Genomic DNA, 16,131 nt, shown 5'->3' with positions numbered 1-16,131 from the left:
GTGAGGACTGCTGATCCTAGAAAAAAACCCCTACTTTGACAGGCCGGGCATGTATCTAAACTGACTTGATAGGAGCTGACTGCCACAGAGTGATTCTTGTCTTCTGACTTTGAGTAATGGAAGCTGAGCCTGCTTAAAGTCTCCATTAAGGAAGCGCAGGGCTCCTGCTAATTCCTACCGACATCTGGCTCTGTATGAATTGTCACACACAGTTCTTGCAGGAGCTGTTTATGCTGCACCAAAGTGAGCATTAGAGAGTCCCTAATGTGAATTAAGTGCCAGCACAGCACGGATGAAGGGGTGAGTTACTCACAGTGCTGAATATGTTGAATAACTTCCAGTGATCAAAATCTCTGCTGCTAATTTAAGGTCTGGTACCTGCTCTGAACTAAGGACTTGGAGACCTTTTCCTGTACTATGGACCTAATTTCCATTGCAAATCCTGCAAATCATGTGGTTATTTTGCAAGATTGTCACTATGCAGTAATTGTGAACACCTAGAGAGGTCCTGTCACTATCTCTGCCCCATTTTTAACCCTCTGTAGTTACGCTTCTAGACACGGGAAAGCTGTTTATCATATCCTACCCACAGCTTGGTTGTGAGGTGACCAAACAAAATGTGGTTTGTGATGGAGCTGTTTCATGACTGTATTTGCTTTCAGATACATTATGTGGACTAACATGTTCACCCATATTTTGTGGCAATGACTGTTACCACACAGACAGAGCGAGCTAGGGTTTGTACAGTGCTAATGTTTAGCATTGGTAAATTTGTACCTTGCACTTGGTTGACCGCTGTGTAAAACAGCAATATGATGCCATAGATCCAGGCTTGATGTTTAGACAGAATGAAAACTGGTTAATTTTGATGAAACTTACGCATTTTTCTTTTATTTAAATTTATCTTCTCTCTTTCTAACTGGAACAGAGGGTGTTTCTCAGCCCCCTCTACTCTACAGAATGTAGGGGAGGACTAAATGGTATGCTCAACCCAAAAGATACTGGCATAGCTTTGAGAATTCAGCCATGCTCTAAGTACAGTCAAAGGCTGTGGTGGTGCTCCATTTATATGTCTCTGTTTCACAGAATCATTAAGGTTGGAGAAAACCTCCAAGATCATTGAGTCCACCCTTTGACCAAACACCGTGTCAGCTAAACCATAGCAGTAAGTGTCACACTGAGTCCTTTCTTAAACACTTCCAGAGATGGTGATGTCATGTAGAGAGAAAATTAGAAAGGTAAAAGCTCAGCTAGAACTCAATCTGGCTATACTGCTGTGAAAAATAATAAAAAAGTGTTTTTATAAATACATCAACAAGAGAGGGCCAAAGAAAAACTGCACCCTTTATAAGATGTGGAGGGGAACACTGTCACCATGGATGAGGAAAGTGCTGAAGTACTCAATGCCTTCTTTGCCTCAGTCTTTAACAGTAAGATTGGTTATCTTCAGGGCAATCAGGTAGACAGGGACAGAGAGCAGAACAGACCCCTGCAATCCAGAAGTAATTAGTTAGTGACCTGCTGCACCACTTAGACACTCACAAGTCTATGGGGCTGGGTGGGATCCACCTGAGAGCGCTGAGTGAGCTGGCAGAAGAGCAAAACAATTGGTAATTATTACTAAGTATATAGAAGAACTACATGCTTAGGTGTTCTGTATCCTGTGTGGGAAATATAGGACTTAGATGTACAAATTCTTGTGAATCACAGGTCTTCTCCATCCCCACCAGAGAAAGGAAACTCATCAAGTACTTATTTTATTCTAAACTTTGAAATATTTTCAGTATTGAAATAAAAAAAAAAATTAACAACCAAAAGTCCCCAAAAACTAACACTGAAAATCCATCTCATTAAACATATCTCATTTTTGATGTCAAATACTTGGGAAAGACTTTTGTTGATTCCTCTCATACTTTCATTTTATCTCATAGCCAATGCTTAATTAAGGAATATGCATTTATTTGGCAGCAGGAAGCTTGTGGTGGTCACAGCCTGGCTTATGTACTAGAGTCCATGTGCAGTTGTTGTAATATACCACAAGAATTCTTTTTTGAGGTCCAAACTCACTGTTGGCTTAAATGACCACAGTCCTGTTAAAGTAGCTATGAGTGATTTTTTCTTTTATGGGCAATTAATTTGGCCTTGCAACCACTGAAAAATCTTCAGGATTATGAGCTTTATTTCAAGCTCACAAATGGAGTAAAACTGCACATCTCAGTTGAGCATCAGTCTTTGGCCTGCTCTGATTCTGTTCCCCTGCTTTTCTTAAATAACCACTGTAATGGAAGCAGAGCTGCTCTGGAGTAATAAATTATAAATACTGTGCTTGAGTCTGCTTATTGGGATGTGACTGAATAGATAATTTAATATAGTTTTCACAGATGACTGTTGAACAAAGAGCCTCCAGTGGCCCAAAATTACCCATTTCTCTGTAAACTCTTAAAAGCAGTGGGAAAATAATGCCAAACATTCTCTCTTTGAAGGCCAAGGTAAGAACACAGAGCAATAAAAACTGGCTGTGGAAATGAGTAGCTCTCTCTGAGTGGAAATGGGTGGGGGAAGCTGAAAGATCCAGGTGGAGAAATGGACACATGCTGCAGCATCTGAAGCAAGCAGCTTTTGAGTCCATCAGCAGGCAAGGGTAACACAGAAAACCTGTGTTGTTACATAGACTAAAAAACCTGTTTGTTACACAAAAATCTGTTTGTTCCCCAGTCCTGCATCTCCAAATGATGTTGTTCCTGTTGATAAACCAGTGGGGTGGTGAGGAGGAGGCTGGCTGTGCGCTGCTAGCCTGGGCTGCAGGCTCTTGCTGGAAACCTGGGGGTTGCAGAGCTGCTGGGAAAATGCATTTCATACTCAGATTTTTGTAGCCTGGGGTCTAGTCTGAGAGCAGAGGAGCTAGACTGAAGAGCAAAAGGATGATGCATGAGTGATGTGCTCTGAGACTGGAAAAGAGGGGGAAAAAGTGGAAACGTGTAAATGTGATGGAGACAATCCTGCAAGTCAAACCTGGAGTGAGTGCCATGGTTCTGCAGGGAATGGTGGGAGTATGCCTGTTTCTGCCAGCAGGAGTGGGTTTTCTGCTGCAATGGGGTTGTGCTGCTCTGCAGGTTCTCCTGCACTGAATCTGCCCATGTGTCTGCTCCCAATTCATCTCTGCTTTTGTTGACCAATTCTCAGTATGCTCATAGCGATGCTTTGGTTAAAGCAAATCAGTCATTTAATTCTTGGTTTCATTTCTAAGTTTCCAGCGTTACAAGGACATTACAAGTCCTATTGAGCAAAGCCTGCACATTAGTCTAGCCACAGTGAGTTGCAATATAAAAGAATAGTTCTGAAATGTACCGAGCTCTTCCACTTGATTCATGTTTCAGCACAGTATCACACTATAGTTCAACAAACATAGATCATTTAAAATGGACAGATATGTACAAAACTATGATACAGTGTTATTACAAAACTTGAGAAATAAAGCTCTGTATTTTGAAAACACAATACTGCACAGTCCCAGTTTTAAAGCCAAAGTAACATGACTCAAAACATTCTGCAGTTTGGACATAGACTCTTGAGTGCAAGCAGCTGACAACAGAAGTCAAACCCAGAGATTTACTAAGGGATAAGCTGAAAATGTGTCTGGCAGAGCACTCTGGAAAACATCTTCCTGTTGCTTTAATAAGAGAAACTAGGCCCCTGGTTCTCCAAAAGTTGATGGACACATCAGTGTGTGTGACAAGACTACTTAAGACTACTGACGTGCTTCAACTTAATTGCACATAAGTATCATGTAGGAACCAGACACTGTTTATATGGCCATATGCCTACTAAAACATATCTTTTTTCTTTTACATGTTTTTTTTTTCTCCCTGTAACTGATTTCCCTTGCTTTAAATGACTGAGAGTAAAAATACATTTGTCTCATCTGGGTCTTGGACCTGATCCAATATAAATCGTCAGTGGGCGATGAGAGGAGGGAGTTAACACACTTCCACCTGTGGTGGTACAGCCACTGCTTAATTTATACCCTTAATTTAGTTGAGGCACTGCTATTTTTAACGTTTCTCTGAGGGCTAAACACTGCAGTCCGTTCTTAGGCCACACTCAGCTGTCATTTCAAGAAGAGTTTGGCCTAAGAGCAGGTTGAAAGACTCAGCTTCCAGGATGGTGGATGACAGGTCTGACCCTTTCACTGCTGCCATGTGCAGAACTGTCCCCCATTTCCCAGATGCCTAGTGTAAGGCATGGGCTGAGGGGTCCAAAGTCTCTGAGAAGGCTCTTTAGGTCCTCGGGAGGGGAGGGAAAGGCTGCAGGAGGAGAAGTGGTGCATCTAGGTGGGGCAGAAGGTGTCCATGGTGGCATTTCGTTGATGCAGAACCTCGTTTCTGACAAGCTGGCAGCACTCCAGGGACATGAGAGTGGTTCACTTGGTCCCTCTTATACCTTCTGCCTTGCTGTGACACCTGCAGGAGGAGGGGGAAACGCAAATTATTTGGAACTATGAACAGAAGCGTGTTTTTGCATGCATCTGTATCTAACGGGGCACTACTAGGGAAACCAGTTTCATCTGTTCTTCAGATAACCTAAAAACAGGTAGAGTTTTATGTATTTAATAAAAACCTCATGTTTCCAGAACCAATCCTAATGCTCAAGAGTTTGGGCAACTTTGCTTTCAAGCTGGGTGCTAGTTCAGTCCAACAACATATATTTTTCTAGGTATTAACTCACTGAACTTACTAAATCCAGAGGATTTAGCAGGACTGTCAGAAGGCTGGGGCAGCACACTGACACTTTTAAGAGCCTGTCTTACTCCATAACCAAACCAAATACCATTTCTAATGGCAGACACGAAGGCAAAGGCCAAACAGGAGGATGAGCATTAGCTCGATGACATCCTCGTGGTCCATTTAAAAACTGCCCACAGACAATACTGGGTCTGCAGAAGGGGAGGTGAAACATTTGTTCCTCTAGAATTAAAGAAAAACCTTGACTCTCAAACACTTCTGTCTCTTTGCAAGGGTTGATGTGCTGCTGTGCCATGTGCATGTCAAAGCTGCCCTTCTGCCCCTTCCCTCCCTCCTCACCAAGCTGCGGTCTCTGAGTGCTGGCCTGTGCTCCTGGTTTGGTTTTTCTTTTATTTTCTAGGGAATAAATCAAGTAGATTTGTGAGCAGGGAAATTGCCAAAGCCCAGTTGCTTATGGACTTATGTTTTCAAGGCTTTTCTTTCTCCTAACTTTTCCAAGTAACATACAGATGGGAGGAGAGGAATAGGGAAGCTGCACAAACAGACAAGAGCATTTGTCAGTAGGAATTCTCTAGAGTCTAAGCAAGGAAACTTAAACAGCAGCTCTCCTGGGTTCAGGCATTGTTACAGTGTCTGTTCTGTTTGACTATCACCTTTGTTAAATGGTCTTTCTTCCAGCTCTTTCTGAATTTGGTTGGAAATGAGTTCAGATGTTACCAGTGTGCACACAAACACAGTATACCCACCTGTACATTGATTTCAGAGGAAAACCAACTAAACCATTTCTTTCAGGAACATGAAGATAATGTGGGATACTAATCTTTGGGTGAAAAAGCTGACATTTAAGGAACATCAACATTACCACAGAAATTTCTGCATAACAAGATATAGTCAAGGTGAGGCCAGAACTCAATATCTGCAATATCTTCTACCAAGATGGTGACTTGAACAGATCAGGTGTGCTTGTGCCAAAACATAGAATAAAATAAAAAAAGTCAGGTGGAACATCCTAGTCAAAAAGATTGAATGGGAGCACTCCAGGCTTGCTGAGTCTGTCATATGAAGAGGGATGGACCTGATCTGCATTTGGGAGAGGAAGCACTGTGGTGGGAGACAAAGAGAAGCAAATGGGTTTTTTTCCCTGCTGACCTTGCTGTGTGACATAGAGATAGGAGGAGTGGAAAAAGAGAATTGTAGATTTCAAGGTGCAGCTCATCTCTGCCCTCTTGGCATTGAAGCCCATGTAGATGCTCCTGGTGTGATGCCAGGTACTGCATTCCAAGGATGCATTGAAACTCCTGCCTCACTTGGCCACTTCATTAAGACATTGTTTGTCCAAGCCTTCCTCTGTGTTGCATTCCTATGTCTTCTTAAGGACAAAGCAAAGCTGTCTGTGTTTTTTTCTTCTTTTTATTTTTTTTTTTTTAATTTTTCAAAGACTACGTTTTTAAGCCTGCATGCTGGAACCCCAGAGCTTGAAAAGATACATAATTTGTATTATGTATTAATACATATAATATATGAATTCTAATATGTATTAATAAGCTTAACTCACAGTTCCAGCTGCCCTCCCAGTGCAGCACGATCACTGGTCCTGATGTACTTCCCACCTATGCTTCACTGCTACTATTTTCTGCTCCTGCAGTAAATCTTCCTTAGGATTTTTAAACCCACAGAGCTACTTCCACTTAATGTGATCCTGTGGTACTGCACAGAAAGGGCTGAGAGGAGGGCAGGAGTAGTCAGGACTGTAACTACCCAACGCGTATCCCATTTTCTTCTGCTAGAAATGATAATCCAGGTGCAGGAACAAAAGCAGTCCTGTGGGGAAATCCTGCACAGATTCCTCTGTTCTGCCATCCCAGGGGCTGGGGCTGATGGGCTGTGTGGGAGCAGGGCTCCCAGCTGGGCTCCCAGCCCCAGGGAACTGGGCATGCTGGAGAATAAATACATTCCTTTGAGGAAATGAGACAAAGAGCAATTTGACAATATTGATTTAGTTCATAAGAGATGCTCATCAGCATGGAAAGGGCAATGCGTAACTATGCAATTTCAGTACAGTGGGTGTTTTGGTTGTTTCTTTTTCTTGCTTTTCTTTCCACTTGCTGTAAAAACAGACAAAGTTTTGCAAGGGAGAGGCTCATCCTGAAACTGCTTTTGAGGGGCAACCATATGTTGGCAGCATCAGTGGAGGATGCAGGGAACTTGTGTGCAACTCTGGAGTCGAAATTAGCTTTGAGTGGGAGCTGGTATGTTGCCCCAACAAGTACTTGTTCCTGAGTCCAGTGTTTTATCCCCTTTTCCAGATACCCATATTTAAATGGTGTTACAGAAAGTGGTTACCCACAAGCAAACCAACCATTCTTTGCTGGAGGTAGGTACTGAAATTGCATTTTTACAGTTTTTGAGAAAATAATGGGATCAAAGCAAGGACTTTGTTCATCATGTGAAGTTTGATTATTTGGTTAGAATAATTATTCTAGACTTTTAATTATTTGCAGGGAAAGGCAGTTTGGCTGCTGCTGACACAGAGGATGAACATGGGGGCTGTGATCTTGTGTTGAAGGGAGGTCAGCACTGACTCCACTCAATGCAAGATCAACACCCTGGAGAGTAAAAATCAGAGTAACAAATTTATTTCACATGTATTCATGATTAGACACAAAGACAAAAAGCTTAGCTGATATGCTGAATACTGATTAGGTCTGTGAAGTCCCAATGCTGTGGTTAGTTCACACAAAAACACCTTTGTGAGTTTACATACCTCATTGTGTCACACAACCTTTTTTTGTTTTATTATCTCCAGTATCACTCTCAACCTCTGCTTTTAAACAAAAGAGAGACACTAAATATATCTGATCATGGCAAGGCAAAGGTAACAACAGGGAACTTTTGATGATGAAAATGCTGTCTAATAGCAGAGACGTTCCCAGGAACATGGAATCATTGAATGGTTTGTGTTGCGAGGGACTTTAAAGATACTCTGGTTCCAACCCCTCTGATGCCATCCCTGGATGCCCCAGGGAACCCTGTAGCTTTTGCAGGATGGGGTCAGTTCTTAAGCTAGAAGTACTAATTTCAGGTGTCAGGAAAACATCACCAGGTCTGGGAGCATGGGATGCTCCCATTGCTGCAGCTCCTGCCTCCTGGGAAGCAAGTTTGGATACCACTGTTCTAGGAAACCACTTCTGTTTTGTGGCTTGTTTTTAACTAGGGGAAAGAGGCAGGTTTAGAAAGGTAAATAACTACAGCCTTGGGGCGTGCTGCATTAAAAGGGTAAGTCCCTCTGTGGTCGCTGCTCAACCCATGCTGTCTTTCTCAGAAATGGATGCTCAAGCCCTCCTTTCCTTTCTCTTCCATTTTCCTTGGAAGGAAAAAACATTAAACGCTGATAAAAAGAGACTTTCCCACTTTCCTGCCCATTTGTTTGACCCCAGGATCTTGCAGAAAACAGGTTTTGGACAGTATATTGTATCTTTCTAAAGGCTGACAGACCCACGTCTTCCCTATGAGTCATCTCTAATTTGGGATTAATTAGCCACCCAAAGGTGGCTTCAGCTCAGTAGAGTCTAAAGGATTGGGATATTCTTCCCAGTTTTTGGACTTGGTGTGGACTTCTGCTGTGAGGTGGAGACCTGTGTGGCTCCAGCAGCCGAGCCCTCTCCCAACACCAGCAGGGCAGCCCAATTCGGGGGCAGAAGCATCAGCAAGATGCTCTTTTTTAATGACTTTTAATGACTTTTTCCCCTCACCCTGCAGTAATGGTTTGAGGGCCTGATGTTTAGGAGCTACCTAAAGTACCCCTGGGGCAGGCTGTCAGGCAAAGTGCTCTTTCAAGGAGGCTTAGCAGGGGAAAAACCAAACAACCCCACGGCAGCACTGATGTTGCTGCCTTTATGTGTTTATAAGTAGTTCAGAGGGGGTGATCGCTGATTAAGTACCGAGTATTAACTGCTCTTAATCACTGCTCTGGAGCCTAATGGAGCTCTTGTTTGCACATAACCATGCCTTGTAGCTGTCTTTAGCACACTTGACAGATGTGCTTATTGCCATCCTTACTGCGTATGTGTAATGGGCTTTTTAATTATTGATTCATCATTACCCGTTTATAAACTACTTATAAATGTCACCCAAATGAACTATGCTTGGGTTTTTCAGGTTTAAAAAAATAATAAGCTCTGTGAAACAGTGTGGCTCTAGAGGCAGGTGGCATTGGGCCTTGAAGTGGGGAGGAACAGCTATATACAAATATATGAGGAGGGCTCCCACACTGAAGTCAGTTCCCAAGGGCTATTTATGACATAGGCTACCTGAGTAGCTTTTGCTGTGCCTCTTCTTCTTCTTCCGTTTCCCAGGTGGCCTCTGCTTTTCCCTGTCGGTGTGAGTTTGCTCTGGAGTAAGTGTTGCTGAACAAGAGGAGTCAGTGGCTGGCTCCTCTGAGAAGGACTTCTCCTGAGAGGTGTCCAACAGCGAGTCTGTACCAGGGTCTTCATTTTCTTTTGTCATCTCTTTTGACTCTGCCTGATGAGCCTCATTGCAGGGAGCAGACTGAGCGCTGCCGGGGTCTGTCCTGGTCTTGCTCAGCTGGGGTTCTGGCTCCTGTGCCAGCCTGTAGCTCTCTGAACCATCAGCTAGGCATTCCTTGTCCTGGCCTTCTGAGAGGGACCCATTAGTCCAGCTGAGCTGGTCTCTCAGAGCAGTGGCTGAACTGCTGCTCACAAAGCTTATCCTTGAGCCTGTGTCAGCCAAAGAGAAGGCAAGGGAGCTGCCCTTTGTGCTCGGCTGGAGGCTTGCCCAGTTGTCTGTCTGCTCCATCCCAGTGCCAGGCATGAGCTGACCAGCCCCATCAGCTTCCACCAAGCTCACGGATGGACTTTCGGTCTGGGAGTCAAATGGCAAACTTCCTCCAGCGTTGTTTTTAGGTAACACCTGGTTTGAAGGTGAAGCATCTGTAACACCTCTGCCCATCTCCGTCAGGGCAGTGGCTGAGGGGGGAGTGCTTTCTGAGTGATCACCATCCTTGTTTTGTTTGGTCTCATCACTGATCTGCTTCCCGGCTTCTTGTGGATCCTTTATGCTCTTTCCTTTAAACAAAAAACATGCAATCAGCCACAGCTGCAGAGTTGCACCAGGGATCAACCAAGATGCTTCTGCCACTGGGAGAGGTTACAGGTGAGCAGCTGCCTGCAGAGGGAGCACTGACCCTAAAGCAGCTATGCAGAGGCAGCACTAGTTTATCCTCCCTGTCCCTCTCCCCGCCTTATACCCACATGGTCACCCTGGCTGGACTACAGGGCTCCAGCTCAGCAAAGCCCCCACTTTGTTTTCAGCAGGTGTGTTTTGCTGCCAACTGAGTGATTTCCATGGAAGCTCCTGGACTTGCAAGGAGGCCTGAAGGTCTATGGCAGGAAGAGAGAACCTGTAAGGTCCTGAACCAGGTTGGACTGTTGGCTTGGCTGTGTGAGGATTTCAGAGCTGCCCATTAACCAGTCTAATCCTGCCCTTGCAGAACAGGTCTAGGAAAGCCATGGGCTCTATGGTAGACCAATGTCCTTGGACTTACCTAGTGTGCACTGACACTGAGGTCAAGAGACCAAAGAAAAAGCTAAACCCACGGGCTGTCTCCTCACAAACACCTGAAGAACTTGGGTGCTTCTGCAAATAGGGTTTCTAATCTTTTCTTAAGGGCTTCTTCAGATTCCCAAGCATAGACTAAGACGGGGTGCAGCAGACTCCAAGGCAGTGACACACTGTGCTACTGAGACTCAACAGCACGGAGGGGACTTGTGTGGGGATAACACCAGTGCCCCATCAGCATGGTGCTGTGGCTGACATGTGGGTCAAGCATCTCAGAGGGTTTATCAGCACAGGTGCAAGGCCATACTGCTCCAACTTCCTGCTAATACTGGAACAGATCTGTCTGGCAACAGCTCAAGGCTCTCTGCTCCTCTTCTCCTCAGCACTGGCTGCAAAGCTTTCTTAAATAAAATGCCCCAAATGCAAACGCAGAGGCTTCTTGCTGGTGCTTGCTTGGCTCAGGCTCAGAGGCAGATGGGAATGAATAGCAGCAGTACAGTCAGGTCTGTGCCCTTACCAGACTGGCTTTCCTCCGGGCTCTCCTCAGACAAGGGTTTAGGAATTGCATCCGACTCGTGCCTGTTCTTTGTCTTTCTCAGTGTGAACCCTTTCCTGATGTCGGCCAGCAGTGCATCGATGACACACACCTCGTCCTGCTTCCCCAAACCCTTCTTAACTGGGAGAGAGAGAGAGATGAGTGTTAAATCTGCCCATGGGGTGGGTACTGCTGTCCCAGTACAAGTAACCATTGGGCAAGAGCAAGGCACCAATATCAGGCCTGGGAGCAGCTCATGCTCTGTAACCCCACAACAGTGTGTACGAGCTGAAGAAAAGGCATTTACTCCAAAGTTTCAGTGCTACAGGCTGGCACCAGTGGTACCAGCTCAGCCCAGATGTGTCCCTGGTTGTGCTACAACCTTGAAATATGCCCTGTTTCTTATCCATGTTGGTGGGGGACCTTTTTTTTGGAGGGAAAACACTTTTGATTTTTCTGTCCTCTCAGCTTCTTTCAATCATATTTTTCAGTCTTTCACTTTCATCCAGAGATGAAAGTTATAAGTTATATGCAAGATTTTTGGGACATCAGTAGTCTGTGATAAAGAGAAATTATTCAAGTGTGTACAAGGATTTTGGAGGAGAAGACAAATTTCTTGTTAGATTTGGTATTCAAAAGTTATGTTTAGAAACTGAAAAAGTTAACTGAAATGTTTTAATTTGTGGTGTTTTTTTTTTCTTCTTCTGTTCAGTCAGCAAACCTAAAATTAACTTCTCTGCCCAGCTGCAACTGCAGAAAGTCAATTCTTAGCTATGGCTCTAAGACACCTAAAAGCCTTTAGTCAGCTGGCACCTGGAAACCCACAAAATAGATTACCACTACTGGTCCATTAAAGCAGGACCAGCAAAGAGCTCCTTTGGCTCCATATCTCTTTTTTGAAGCCATTTCAGATACTCACTGACTTTTCCATTTTCTCCCTTTTGTCTCTTCCCCTCTTCCTCTTCCAGCTGTTTTTTCCTCTTCTCTGCTTTGGCAGCTTGCTCCTTTCTGTCCTTGTTTTCCTGCAGTGAGGTAACAGGGGCATGAGAAGGTTGGCTAAATGTCTGCTAGAAGCTGATGAAGAGAAAGAAGATCTATAGATGAAGTAGGAAAAATTCTGGCCTTATCCTGTGCAATAAATATAATGGGCATTGGGAATAAGGGCTGTCTTGCCAAGAGGGTGAGAGGGGCCAGGTCAGGAGCACCACCCCTGCACGAGGATGCAGTGGAGAAGGGTTAAGACAGCGCTTCACTGGGTGCCTCATGCCAAGTGCCAAAAGGAGGAGCCCATAACCAGCATCTTCCCTCCACCAGATTCCAGTGCCCATCCCATCCCTGCCTATTGGAGTGGAGGATGTGCCAGTACTAGGGATGCTCAGCATCATTCCAACCTTCAGAGCTCGGATGAATAGATCTCTGAAGGTCTTCATGATGCTAAATATGTCCTCTAGGGACAACTTGCTTGGGTCTTCACAGAGATAATTTGCAAGTTCTTCTCTCTTCCTTTCAATGGTTTCAAATTCTTCTTCCAGCTTTTTGGAGGCATCGATGCTATCCTGAAATGCATTAAACACACGCAGTAAAACACCATCCAGAGGACAAGGAGTGAAGTGCACTTACAGAGAAAGGATGTAAGAGCTTGGAGCAGGACTCTGGGTCCTGGCTTTTAACTGAAGCAGAGCTTATTGGAAGCAGGTAGGAAGAAATGAAGATTTGCAGATGATCTTTGCTCCTGGCAACCATCCTGTGCCAGTTTAAAGGGGTGGCTTGAGCAAGACATGGAAAGCTCCATGCAGAGCTTAATCCTGAGCAAAGGGCTTTACTCTGGTGATCCCCACAGCGGGTGAACATCTTCACTTAAAGTGAGGAGTTACACAAAAGCATGGAGAGAGCAGCTGGGACATACACCTCAAGAAATGGCCTCACCAAAGGTATATAGTTTTGGAGTGGAGCTAGCAACTGCACAACAATGGTTTGTGTGGCATTGCAGCCTATTTCCACATCTGAGAGCATGTCTTGTGGCAATATTTTCCCTCCTGTCTTGAGCCTTCTCAGCTGCAAATGTACCACGCACAGCTTCTGAGTGCGTAATGAGGGAGACCTAAGTGAGCTCCATTACTGACCTGGATTGGCTTCTCGTACTGTTGTTTCACATCATCATTTGATGATAAGACTTTCCGCTGAAGCTCCAGCAACTTCTTTAAATTGGTACTGGACTCCGTGCGTATAATATCAAGATTAATTCTGAAATCATACAGAACCCTACCGTTAGTTGACACTCCAGCATCTTGTGCTGAACAAAGAGTGGGCAAGTCTGAGCTCATGATTTGGATGTCCCTCTGCTTCCCACCACTTCACTGAACCGAAACCTGAGCTCTGAACTCTCTGTACAGTCCAAGCTTGCAGAAAACAGCTTCCTTCCACAGACCTTATGGAAAGGCTGTCAGGTCTACCTAAAACTTTGTGTATTGGATAGATGAATGCCAAAAAAAGTCCACCTATTCACAAAACTGTTATCCACCTGGAGTGCTCAGCATTAGCTCACTTTCCCTGGCCAAAGGCACTTCAGAAATGCTTCTGGGTAGCTGGCCTTCACAAGCTCCTGCCACCACAAAGGCAGTGCATATTTTGGAAGGGTCTGGAAGGCAGCTTTAACTGAATGCTCTGCAAATTTCAGCCCTAAGTGTTGCCAGCTGTAGTAGAATTATTATATATTAAAGGGCTTTCAACATTCATCAACCAAATCTTTTGGTTCAAACTATATAAGATGCCATCTTGTTAATATGCTATGCCAGCTGTGTGTGTCCTAATTTCTGGTATATTGTTGATGTTCATGCGATTTATTTTTGTTTTTAATTCAAAGGAAGTGACACACAATTTTACCCTGCTGCTTTTGAAACATATTCAAGATCCTTTGGCAGTTCCAGTAGGTCCTTGTGGCTGTTTTCTACTTCCTGAAGACGAAGAGAGAAAGAAGAGTTATTTGCTGTGTGGCAGGAACTGAGGGGAAACTGGGGGGAAGGAACACGGCCAGAAGTGTCCAGGAAGGATGACTGTGCCATGACCTGCTGCTGCCCAGCTGTCTGTAGTTTGCACATTTGGAGAGGAAAAGCATCTCTCTGGGCTATAAAAACATACAAGAGCACTGAACCCTGAGAAATACTCATAGTTCAAAGCAAAGCTAAGCTCTTCTTTTGCCCTTTTTTGAGACACCTACTCTTGAGGATGGGAGGAGGCAGGACTTTGATGCAGTCTGACACTTCCTACAGTCTCAGGAGGGTACTAAAAGGCCTTGAATCTTATTTGCATTCTTTACTTTCTCAGCTGTCCTTGCTGAAGCTACTGCCAGCTAAAGTGGTGCTTGAACATGCATAACCAGAACAGAGGGACCTTGATGAATGAAAGTGGCAGAGCAGAGCATTCAGAAAAAAGGTAAAAACAGCATTGCAGGGAGTAAGAAAGCCACAGGGGCTTAGGAAATAGCATGAAAAGCTCAAGCATAATCTGGTGGAAAAGGGAGAGGCCATGGAAAAGCAGAAAGGCTGAATGGGTACAGAGCAGCCACGACAGCTTTGGTAGTCACACGCTCTGTGGTTTGCAGCTGCTGATGTGCAGATTGCACAAATATGAAAAAGGAAGTTCCAGACATTGTAGGGAAAGATTATGGAGGGAAGCAGAGCAAGTCTTAAAATAAGGAGATTCCTGAGTAGTGACAACAAGCAACCTCCCCCAGCCAAAGTGATTCAAACACTCCTGACTTGTGACACTCTGTGGGTAGCCGGGGAGGGTATGAGTATGAGCATGTGGCATTAACTGGGAGTAGAGTAGGAAAAATGGTTCATCCATAATAAAACCCTCCCTCTTCCCTATTGTGCAGGACTTGGCAGTGGTACCTCTAGAATATGGTGGAGCAGTGTGATGCGGGTCTGGTTTGCTTTGGTTTCCGTTAGTTTGAGCAAAGTGCTGATCTTAAACCCATCGGCATCGCCCGTGTGACTCCCCTACAAGAGAAAGAAAGCACATGTAACTCGTGTCCACCCAAATTACAACCCTAAAGGAGATCAATCACAGACTGTAATGGGCGAGGGCAAGACAAAATAAGCCCTTACATAGTTCAGGAAGTTTCCAACTTTGAGAATCAGTTGACAAAAGAGTGGCAGGCGATGACTGGTCAGAAGATCTGAAAAACATAAAGGACTTTTAAATAAAAGCCTCTGTTACACCAGAACGTTTCCTAAACTGAAATTGGGATTCTGAATTCCACCAAATCAAATCTGGTATTTCAGCTTTGCAGCCCAATGGCACAACCTGCAGAGAAACTGGTTTAAATAGATTCAATTCCACAAGTTGTACAAGCTTCTGTTGACTTATGTTTCTGTCTTCAATCTGGTCTCTCATTCCTAACAGCAAATAACCTGGAGTTGGACCCTCCTCGCTTACAGGCTTCAACTCACCACCTTCCTTGGAAGTGCCCCAGTGTGGGTGAGGGTAACTGGGCTGCAAATTTAATCCTGCCAACTTCATTCAGCTGTGCGGTGAAGCTAGTTCTGACAGCCCTGTGATTATCTGCCAGCTGCTAAAACCAGACACTCTCACCCTGTTCTTGGTCTTGCATGGTGGAGGTGATTATCATCTGGGCATGAAGGGTACAGTCCCTGTCCTCGCTCTTATGACAGGGTGCTGCAGTGGTGTGCCCTCTGAAGCACTCAGCTTTGAGTCAAGAACAGCTCCAAAAGGACAACTGGGCTGCTGGGAAGACACTTTTTGGGAGAGCTTCATTTTATCCCAGCAAGCAGCTGTAATGCCAGCTGGAGAAACCCACAGCAGGAGTTGGCGGAACCGGTTCTGTAGGACAGGTAACACTTGGCAGTGCCAAGAAGAGCATCCTGCTCTCAGTGGAGTGGGACCAGAGGTTTCTGCCATAGGAAGCCAAAACCTATTGCCTAATCTCCCCGTGTACTCACCAAATTTGAGCATCAGCAGTTTTATAACCCAAAATAACAAGCTTATTCTTCTGGTTCCATTTGTAGGCAGGGAAATGTTAAAGCACCACTACTTTCTGGGGGAAGTTTGGGGTGGACTTTTCTGGCAGCAGAGAAAATTGCTGTATGAAGGTCTTAACTTGGCAAATAATGCTGGATGGATGAATTAGCTGCAATGGGGCCAGCTCTGCTGTCTAAATTCAGCTCCTTTGAAAGGGCTGATGAGTTTCCAGTGCTTCACCATTGTTTCAGAGGAACACATCTGCTGCAGAAAAAGAGGGCTGAGGGTAAGGGA

At 44.7% G+C, this 16,131-nt stretch overlaps 1 protein-coding gene across 5 annotated transcripts in view; it reads right to left on the bottom strand.

Annotated features, from left to right (window-relative positions):
• Positions 1 to 3,200: 3,200 nt before the first annotated feature.
• Positions 3,201 to 16,131, bottom strand: part of INF2 (inverted formin 2) — a 42,335-nt gene continuing 29,404 nt past the window's right edge. For 3 of the 5 annotated variants that reach the window (XM_064659329.1, XM_064659325.1, XM_064659324.1), the window contains exons 14-23: positions 14,964 to 15,034; positions 14,748 to 14,855; positions 13,738 to 13,808; positions 12,978 to 13,098; positions 12,246 to 12,410; positions 11,774 to 11,876; positions 10,837 to 10,995; positions 9,053 to 9,826; positions 7,507 to 7,566; positions 4,324 to 4,460 (exon numbers count right to left, since the gene is read on the bottom strand). In XM_064659329.1, coding sequence (XP_064515399.1) covers positions 7,508 to 7,566; positions 9,053 to 9,826; positions 10,837 to 10,995; positions 11,774 to 11,876; positions 12,246 to 12,410; positions 12,978 to 13,098; positions 13,738 to 13,808; positions 14,748 to 14,855; positions 14,964 to 15,034 — 1,631 coding nt within the window. In that variant the 3' untranslated portion in view covers positions 4,324 to 4,460; position 7,507. Of the gene's footprint in view, positions 4,461 to 7,506; positions 7,567 to 9,052; positions 9,827 to 10,836; positions 10,996 to 11,773; positions 11,877 to 12,245; positions 12,411 to 12,977; positions 13,099 to 13,737; positions 13,809 to 14,747; positions 14,856 to 14,963; positions 15,035 to 16,131 lie in introns of all 5 variants that reach the window. The other 2 variants (XM_064659327.1, XM_064659328.1) reach the window with 2 other exon arrangements.

Source organism: Pseudopipra pipra, chromosome 6 (assembly GCF_036250125.1).
Source record: "Pseudopipra pipra isolate bDixPip1 chromosome 6, bDixPip1.hap1, whole genome shotgun sequence".
NCBI lineage: Eukaryota > Metazoa > Chordata > Aves > Passeriformes > Pipridae > Pseudopipra > Pseudopipra pipra.
This window is presented reverse-complemented; position numbering and strand designations above follow the sequence as displayed.